General features: G+C 37.8%; 1 protein-coding gene across 1 annotated transcript in view; it reads right to left on the bottom strand.

Annotated features, from left to right (window-relative positions):
* Nucleotides 1–1965: 1965 nt before the first annotated feature.
* The window catches only part of Naalad2 (N-acetylated alpha-linked acidic dipeptidase 2), a 68826-nt gene continuing 60397 nt past the window's right edge, over nucleotides 1966–10394 (bottom strand). Inside the window, exons 19-21 of the mRNA XM_021172007.2 lie at nucleotides 7116–7197; nucleotides 5953–6045; nucleotides 1966–3429 (exon numbers count right to left, since the gene is read on the bottom strand). Coding sequence (XP_021027666.1) covers nucleotides 3240–3429; nucleotides 5953–6045; nucleotides 7116–7197 — 365 coding nt within the window. The 3' untranslated portion in view covers nucleotides 1966–3239. The remainder of the gene's footprint in view (nucleotides 3430–5952; nucleotides 6046–7115; nucleotides 7198–10394) is intronic.

Here is a 10394-nt window from a genome sequence, read left to right on the forward strand (position 1 = left end):
TGTCACATTGTACTGCATGCGTGGGTATAGAGCTAACTACCAGAGCATGGGTAGGGTCTCAGTTTTATTAAGACTGTTTTCATCCCCTCTTCCCCTCCAGCAGTCATTAGTTACTAACAGCTTCTCAGCTAGGTGTGGAACTTGTCACGTCTTAACCTTTTGGGGGGAAGAAAAAATTGTCTAAAAGTAACTAAAGAATTTTAAAAAAGAAGAATTTCTAAAACTAACCATATTTGAGTCTTAGAAGGTTGTCTCAGAAGAATTCACTGCTCTTGCAGAGAACCAGAAGTCAGTCCCCAACACCATGTAGCAACTCACAGCTGCCTATGTAAGTCCAGAGGGTCCAGTGCCGTCCTCTGACTTGGAGGGCAACAGGCACACATGTAGTGCAGACACCTACATTTAGACAAAACACTCATATGCATAAATAATATTTAGTTTATAAAATAGGCATGATTTATAGTAGACACTATCCTTAATGGCTTACAAGTGTCCTATAGCTGCTTTCCTCCTTTTCATATGGTATTTTAAACCTCAAGGAGAGGCTTTTGTGATACTCCTTCACACATTACTAATTTTCACTTCCCCCAAAACTGATGATGATGGAGAGGTCCATCTTGGGTGACCTGCAAAGCCTCTAATTTTAAACTAGCCTATTAACAGTATCATATATCCTCTGGAGTTAAGGGTGTTCACAGTGCATCTGGCATAATACATTCTGTCACTAATGATCACCTGTTTACTAAAATTAACAAAATAATGAATTCAGAATACTAAGTTGGAAGTTTTACTACTTACCCCTAACTCCTATTGCTAGTCATGGTGTTGTTTGGCAGCCTTGTTTTCCAGGAAAGCTCCTACCAGGTGTAATTCTCAGAAGTTTCAAGAATTTTGTCCTTTATCTCCTGTAAACATATTTAGAAATGTGTAGTGTGTCATTGACTTGGATAGTGGGAAGTGTAAACAGCAGGAGTGGGGCTCGGAATAGCATCTCACTGCCTCCTGCATCAGCTGGAATGGTTCTTCCAGAGACCTCCCTCCATTCAGGTGAAGCCAGTATGAGGCAAATATGTGATTAAGGTGAGCTCTTAACACAGATTTAAGGATAACTATTAGTGGAAAGGTATCAGATTCCAAACATAATGTGGCTTGGCCATGCTCTTCTGCTGATATTGTCCTACCTTCATAGCTGACTCTGCTTCCACTGCTACAGGGAGCTGACTGACCAAGTCACTTCCCCAAAGAAGTTTATCAAACAACCTAATCGTTTGAGGTCACTGTTGAATGGCTTCATTAACTATAAAAAATTGAAACCTTCCCCCCACCCCCTCCTTTGTCACTAGGAACATTGCAGCCTATGGCTTATTAACTATAAGGCATAGGATTTCACCCTGTAAACCAGTGGTTCTCAACCTTCCTAATGGATCTTTACCCAAAAGGACAACAGCTTCAGTGTCCCTCTTTTTATTTATTTATTTTGAGACAGGGTTTCTCTGTGTAGCCCTGGCTGTCCTGGAACTCACTCTGTAGACCAGACTAGCCTCGAACTCAGAAATCCGCCTGTCCCTTTCTCCAAGTGTGCGCCACCACTGCCCGGCTTCAGTGTCCCTCTTTAACTACAAATTCTAGACATTAGAGGAAAAAATAGAGCACACTAGAGGGCAGGTGAGGACTCCCACGGAATAAGGCACGCTTAAGCATTAACAAATAGCCAGGTTAGATTTTGGTGGTTTCTGAAGTTACATTGTACAAAGGGTTGTCAATACTTTTGTTTTCCTTTTGATTGCTGTAATTAATATTGGATGGCACCCAAGGGTACATCGGACAAGATTATAGGCCGATATCACAAAACCATAGTTCACCAGGATTTTAAATCACAATAAAATTTATATACGTTTTTACTGCAAACACAGTTTATTATAGTCTTATGAAATCCTTGAAATATTACAGGTTTATAAGTGGCAAAGTAATAAACCCAAACTCAAAAAGTCATATTCTCATCCTAAATCTAAGCATGTCTTAATACCACTTTAACATTTTTAACTAAAACAGCTCTATATACATAATACTATCCATGTAGGCAATCTTAACAGCAAGCTTTGTTAGTGTGTAATCCTTCACGACTTCAACCAGCCTCTGACTGAGGGACTCCCTTTCTTTTCTAAGTTGCCTTGTCCTTGTCTTTCTGACCTGTCTCATGTACATCGTAAGGGGGTTCAGCAGCTTTGTGTCTGTCTGACACTCCACACTCATTAAATCACTGTCTTGTTAGCCAAGATGGAAGAGTAGTGCGATCCTTTCTTCCTGTGCTCAAGCTTAGCTGTTGCTTACTATTTTAGTGTGCTCTTCTAAGGTTAATTTTTTATTCTTTAATAATTTCCTGCATGTGCATAATATACTTTGAGAATATTCACCCCCAAGTCCCATCTCTTACTACTCTCCCATTCCCTTCAAAACCTGTCTTCCCAACACTCTCTACTACTTCCATGGCTTTTTTTTTTAAATACATTAAATTTAATTAGATTTGCTTGCATGTTCGTGGTAGTGCATCTGTTTACTGAACAGTGGACAACTTACCAGTGGCTATAGACCTTAAAAACTAGCTTCCTCTCCCCTAGCTATTAACTACCAGTAGTTGTTCATTTGCGAGTGGGACCTTTGAGTCAATGTCCTGCCTGTTCTAGAATCTTTTGCTTGGTTATGTGTAGATAACACAGTTGTACAGTTCATGTGTGCAATGATAATGTCCAGATTACCATTTCACATTCTCTGACTCTTATATTCTGTTCATACCCTCTCCTTTGATGTTTCTTGATGCTAACAGAGAAAATTAAATAATTTTTTATTTTCAATTATTTGGTGAAGTAAAGAACCAAGCTTACTTGATATAAGAATGCATGCATGCTATGTGTATACACTACAGTGAATCCAATCATCTGCCTGTGAGCACTGGGGTTGCTTCCTCTTTCACTGTCACGTCCACGGGATATGCATATAAGAGTTAAGAAGCCCTCTTTATAGATAAATAAGGTAGAAGGACAAAACGAGTCATGACAATCACAGTTTTAGGATTGTCAGGTTTCATAAATCATCAAAGGAAAAGATGCCCTTTTTTCTTCAGATTCCCAGCAGTACCGTCAGCAGGGAATCCATTTGGCCAAGACCCACTCTCCATCAGTTTCACTCTCAGGCACCACGCAGTACTTTTCCATTGATGAAGCTACTTGACAGAAGCCTTCCTATAACACGTTGGTCAGCGTCCCCGCTGCTGCCTGAATTGTAAAAGCTGCAATAGATATATGTTTCTTCACTTCTGCCCAGGCCAAGTAAGGGTCTGCCTTATTTTCAATATCAAACATGGCATCATAAATCCCAGGGAACGATTCTCCGGCATATTTGTTGTGGCTGCTTGGAGCAAAGATGATGTGCCTAAACAAACAAACAAAATAATTGCTTGCTTTTAAAACAAAAGAAAAATAGATGTCAGAGCTACATTTATCTAAGAAGTTGTTAGGTAAAATAAGTGTGCAATATGTCATACAGCCATCCTACAACTTCTTTACAGCAGTATAGTAGATTTATTGTAGAACACTCCTGTAGACTGAAACAGCAATATGAACTACTTCAATATTCAAGTATCTAAATATTCAATTAATCAAAATGTATTTAAAAAAAACAGGATAGTGTTTTGGGAGACATCTTGATTTATTCTCTTCAGATTTTTAAACTGTGTTCTCTTTTTGGGGCACTGAAATACCAGGGCCTGATTATAAGAATATTAATATTTATAAGTGTTCAAATAGAATACAAGGACATCTTAAGGAAGTGTATTTAATACTGGTTGAGAGAAGCTCATCTAATCTCAACGATAAGTCATTAAAACTGTAAGTGGAAGCCTAACAGTGAAGTACTATATAGGGGATTAATGTTGTAAAGTCATCTATGCTGATATCATTAGATGGATCTCTTAGGGAAAAAGTATGGCTCTGTTTGTATAAATATAAATGTTTCTGTACTTAAAGGTGTGTGTGTGTGTGTGTGTGTGTCTATGTATAGAAAATGTCCATATTTAAATACAAATGTATGAATATAGTAAGCAGTTACCCATAAATATATATATAGTTACATGAAACATAATATGTACATTTTTTCAGACATACATTCACATTATATAATTGTGTTAACACATCACCCAATGTTGATTTTCCCTGAAAAAAAAAAAATAGCAGAAGTAGATATGAAGTTGAGTGAGCTGATGAAGTAGAATTGTCACTACTACATGCTTCAGAGTCTGAACATTGTTAAAAGTGCATTTTCATTATAAAAATTATTTCTAAAGGGATTAATAGACTAGTAACTTCCAAAAAAGGACTAGAATTGTGGATATTTCTTACTTTTTATATACATACACATATATAATCATAATAGCTCCTATTTATAACAATGAATAAACATTTATAAACACAGATCACATTCCAGAGTACCTCCCTTTTTTAGCATAACCTTCAAATACCTTAATTCTACAGGCCTCAGGTGAAAAGCTGAAATCTCCATTTGTGCCTGAGAAACCAAGGCTTAGAAAAATAGTTTCCCAGGTCAGAGTGGAAGATCTGAGCTCTAGAAGCTCTGTTTATAATATTTGAGTGTTAGTGCTAACCACTAACATTTAGGAGAGTGATAGCTAGCTTTATAAAATAGTATTCATTATCTTAATTCAGACAGGCAAATCCTAGAAATGGCATGTTCACATCACAGAACTGTGAAACAGACATAATCCTAAACCTGCATGAACAGAATCACTGACTTTTCCGACCTTAATTAAATGGTCAGACCTTCTTAATTTCCATCAGGGGACCATTTAAAATATTGTTTAGATTTGTTTGTTTACCTTGCTATGTGTGTGAATGCTTTGCCTCATTGTATCTGTTTGTTCTTCATGCATACCTGGTGCTTGCAGAGTAGATGAAGTTTCATATGCTTGTGAGGTACCGTGTGGATGCCAAGAACTAAATCTGAGCCCTCTACAAGAGCAACAGGTACTCCGTTTTAAAAGATTTTATTTTATGTGTGTGAGTGCACTGCTGCTTACTTCAGACCCACCAGAAGAGGGCATTGGATCCCATTACAAATGGTTCATGAGCCATCATGTGGTTGCTGAGAACTGAACTGAGGGCCTCGGAAGAGCAATCAGTGAGTCAGTGCTCTTAACGGCTGAGTGCTCTTAATCACTAAGCTATCTCTCCAGTCACAAGGAATTATTTTTTAAAGGACCCTAAGAAAATTGACTTTGGAAACTGAAAGCCAAGATACTAAAGAAAATATGACATAAATACAAAATAGTAGTAGTAGCAGTAGCAGTAGCAGTAGTAGTGGTAGTAGTAACCAAGAACTAAACAAAACTTTGATTCTAGGAACATGGCAGCAATCCTAACAACCTAAATCATAAGGAATAAAAGCTAACCTTTATTTAGGAAGAGCAATCAGATCAGATGAGAACATTACAGGATTAAGATTTGAGATCTTTATGAAAGAAATTTTCTAATAACTATGTCTTTAAATAAAATAGAATGAGCTTCTTTATGAAGCAGTAAGCTTTCCATCACTAAGTATGAAACTGACTGAATATTTACTTACCTGGAAGCTCGCAAGAAGGATCCATTAGATTGTTGACTAAATGATTTCTAAGTTCCCTTTAGAACTCTGTGGCTTGAATGTTTTGTTCATGTTCTTTCTTATAGCTATCATGGGCACATACTGAAGAACTAATTGATATGAAATATATTGCTCTGATACTACATATTATACCATTACTTGATATGTAATCTTACTCATATTACATTTACCATTTATATTACATTTAGTATATTTAGTATGTTGTGTATTTAATATGTACACTTCTTGGATTATAGTGAGGTGTTTCTGCCTTCCGTGGTGTTCCCATCTTTTCCTTACCTGTAGAACTTCCTCCCAGGTAAGCCAAGAGGATCAATGAATGCTCTTTCAAGAAGCATCTGCTGGTCGTTCATAATTCTCACTGCAATAGCACTTGGAGAATAAGAAACATATCATTAAACCCTCTTATAGTCATCCCAATTCAACTAAAATGAACATAAGGCGTGGGAAGAATCAGTAAACTATTAACAAAATAATGTGTTATAGAACAAGCGACATATAACAGCAGGGCCATCTCACTAGCGTTTATACTAAACATAGAATGCTATTGAAAAGTGATTCATTTTACCTTTCAAGGTTACAGTAGGGTGAAAAAGAAAGAAAAGATAATCTTTACTTCTCTGGATGATAACCAGACCTCCCAGAACGACAGAAACTACCAAGTTATTCTTTATAAGTCACACAACCTCACCATGTCTGAGCTGAATAAAAAAAAAAAAAACAGAATAAAGATAAGGGAAACAATTAAGAATAAATAAAAACAACAACAAAAATCGAATTCTGAACTATGAGAAAGGCAGGGGCAGCTTTGGGTGGTAACTAAAGGAGGTCCTTTCACATTCACAGTCCTTTCGCTGCTCTCTGAGGAGCTAACTGCATGTCTGAGCTGTCACACAATCCAAGGGAGAAGAAAACCTCCTCGAAATGACTGACAAAGCTTGCTGATTAAAATTATTTTCTACCTAAATATGGCAATAACAAAAAATTTTTAGGAAAAAGTATACAGAAGGGAATGGCTGATGAGTGAATGGGAATATTGAGACTGTATAGAAATACATTCAAAATCACCTGAGCTTATAGAGTTGTGAATTACCAAGTGTAACTCTCATCCCAAATTCAACTTAATCATTAGTGCAGTTGTCTACAGTGTTATTTAAAAATATAACTGAGGGCCCTTGTCATGGAAAAACAGGCCGTGAACTAGAGAATGAAGTGAGGGAAGAATTAAAGGAGTAGTTGGAAATGATGTATGAAATTCAAACAAGTTAAATTATAAAGATAACTCTTAAGTATGTCCTGCTTTCTAACACGCTAGCAGTTGTGCTGATGATGGAATGGTGAAGACCATATTTTAAGCAGTGATGACTTGGAGGAGTTCTACACATATGTTTGGGAACATAATCCATTCTTTTTTTCAGTAAGATACTTCATCTGGAACTTACTTATTAAGATCAACTTGTGTAAGTCTTCTGTGAAAATCTGAAGCAGCCTCTGAAAAGTTCTTCACAGCAGAAAATAAGGGATCTTTCATAGACAAATAAAAGGGAAATAAGTTAGTGGTTCACATTTTGAGGTACACATTCCTGTCCTCTCCATGATAGGACAGAACAAGCAGGGGAAACCAGTATTTTTTGTGACCCTTCCTATAAATTCATGAAAAGTATTGGGTGTGGGGGGATGGGAGGAAAGATGTGAATTTTAAAAGTAGTCAAATTGTGGAGGTATGTGTGTGTGTGTGTGTTCGTGTGCCCTTGAAAATTAGAAGAGAGTGCAGGATCTCTTGGAGTTAGAGTTGCAGGTACACAAGATCCATATACCATGACTCTTCAGATAGGAAGGCCTTTCCTCCTGATAGATTGTAAAGAGCTCTTAACTACTCTCCAGATCTCCTAAATTGATTAAGAGAATTCTTTCAGAAATATAAGGAAAAAATAATTCCTCAGTTATTTACCTAAACCCCAGCATTCATTCATTGAATACATTTATTGGAACAATTATGTTAGCCACTGGAGAAAGGGATAAGATATTATCTCTGCAATTATTACAAGATTAAAACAAAACCAATTTGTACTTTCAAATGATACTATACACTTAAAATCTTGCTCAAAGGGTGACTTGTGAAAAATTGATTATAACTAGGCATGGAAACATCAGCTTTGATCTGGCCATATTTTTCTAAGATATGTAAAGTTTCCAAAGGACTCAGTTTTCTTTAAGGGGCTGGCCACTGATAGTTTGACCATGCTCAGTGGATATATAGAACTTTTTTTTTTATTCTTTTTTTTTTTTTTTTTGGTGGCGAGGGGTGGGCACAATAATCAAGAATATTATGTTAGAAAAATGTAATTATATTCTTAGCATATATTTTTATTACAGCAACCTATCATGCATGTTTCCTAAGTTCTAAGTAGGACTTTGACATACATGATTGATTTACTGCTTCTTGCATTTATATCTGTTTTGCAGATCAAGTTCTTGTAGGTCTGGTTACAGGACTACTGCATCATCTGTCAAGGAGGAGGAACCTTCAATATAAATACATTTAGTGTTTTCAAAAAAGCCAGTCATCAACATTGTTAAGCTTTGTTTAAAACATGTTCAAGTAATCTAATAGTGGGTATGATGGAAGCAAAGGAAGTGTATGTAGAAGAAGGAAATTTAAATTACAAGTATAATATAGAAGTCAAGATAAAAACTGAAATGTGTCAGTAAGATTCAGTGACACTGATCAATTATAAGAGATGTTGATCAGAAAGAATATTTTCAGGGTAGTAGCAGTTATATAGAGCACAGTGACTTGTTTAATAGAACATAAAGAACTAGAAATGTAGAGTATGTTTTCATTCATTCAACAGAAAAACATTCTTTATTCAAATATATTCTTGACGCAAGTGGGGAATTTCAGTTGTGAAGAGAGTGGGGGCAAGAGACAAATTCTGGAAGAGATATACCATTTGATGAATATTCAGCAGCAAAGACATGGATGTTTAAAAAAAAAGACATCATGGTGTGTACTCACTTAAAAGTGAATATTAGCCATAAAATACAGGATACCCATGACATATGACACAGACCCAAGAAGCTTAAGAACAAAATGAGGAAGCTTGAATCTCACTTAGAAGGGGGAGTAAAATATTCATAAGAGGCAGATTGAGGGGACAGAACTAGATGAGAGAGGCCATGGAGAGGGGAATGGGAGGGGGAGATCAAGATCAGGTGTGGGGAGAGATAGTAGAGATGGCCAGATGGCCATGAGAATGAATGGAAATCTGCAACTAATGGGACTGGGAAAGTGGGGGTATCTCCAGGAAGAGACTGAGACCTGAGATAAGGGAGGTGCCCAAGAATCAGTGGAGGTGATACTAGCCCAAGAATCACTAGGAGGTGATACATACAACATTGGGGATATGAAACCTGAAGAGACCATCTCCTGTAGCCAGACAGGAACCCCATTGGACCAATAAGGAAACCAACCTACCTACAAAACTTTCAACTCAAAATTTATTCTGTCTACTAGAAATGCAGGGACAAAGATGGAACAGAGACTGAGGGAATGGCCAACCAATAACCAGTCCAACTTGAGACCCATCCCATGGGCAAGCACCAATCCTGACACTATTAATGATACTCTGTTATGCTTGCAGACAAGAGTCTATCATGGTTGTCCTATGAGAGGCTCCACCCACCAGCTGACTCAAACGAATGCAGACACCTACAACCTAACAGTGGGTGGAGTCTGGGGGCTCTTATAGAATAAGAGGAAGGATTGTGAACCCCCAAAGGGAATAGAAACTCCACAGAAAGAGCACAGTCAACTAACCTGGACCCTTGGGTCCCTTGAGACTGAACCATCAACCAAAGAACATACAGGGGCTTGACCTAGGCATACCTGCACATATGTAGCAGATGTACAGCTTGGTCTTCATGTGTGTCTAAATAAGTGGAACGGGACCTATCCCAAAAGCTGTTGCCTATTGGTGCTATATGTTCTTCTAGCTTCTTGTGGCCTCAGTGGATGAGGATGTGCCTAACCTCAAAGACTTTTTGTGCCAGGGTTGGGGAATACCTGGGCAGCCCCACCTGGTCAGAGGAGAAAGGTATGGGAGACAGATTTTGGGAGGGAGTGACCTGGAAGGGCAGTGAGCTGGATGTAAAGTGAATAAGTAACAAACAAAGCAGAAAAATGGCATTAACGGGAAGAATGGTCTATAAGCAGGTAAGTGGAGGGAGAAATTAATTTGGTCTTAAGGCCCTGCCACTGAGCTTGCATAGCTTTTCTCTTGACTGGATTTCAACCTATGCAAATGTAGAAGAGGCATTTCACCCAGAGATACTCAAGATGTTTAGGACATGCTACATAGCTGCACAACTGTTAACATCTGTCCTTAGCAGAGTCTTGTCTTTTTCTCCAATTTCATCTCTTCATCTCCCTCACCATGCCAGAGAGACTCTTCTTTTCCCCTTTTATTTATTCTCTTTTTTTTTTTTTCGGGGAGCGGGGGCAATCTTGCTAAGTAGCCCAGGCTTGTGATCGTTCTGCCACAATCCTCCAACTGCTGGGATTACAGATATGGACCTGCACACCTGGCTTTTATTTCAATTTATGTTCAAATTGAAATACATGTGGTGGCCATCACTGGAAAGAGAGGCCCATTGGACATGCAAACTTTATATGCCCCAGTACAGGGGAACACCAGGGCCCAAAAAAAAAAAAAAAAAAA

The sequence above is a fragment of the Mus caroli genome, chromosome 9 (assembly GCF_900094665.2).
Source record: "Mus caroli chromosome 9, CAROLI_EIJ_v1.1, whole genome shotgun sequence".
NCBI lineage: Eukaryota > Metazoa > Chordata > Mammalia > Rodentia > Muridae > Mus > Mus caroli.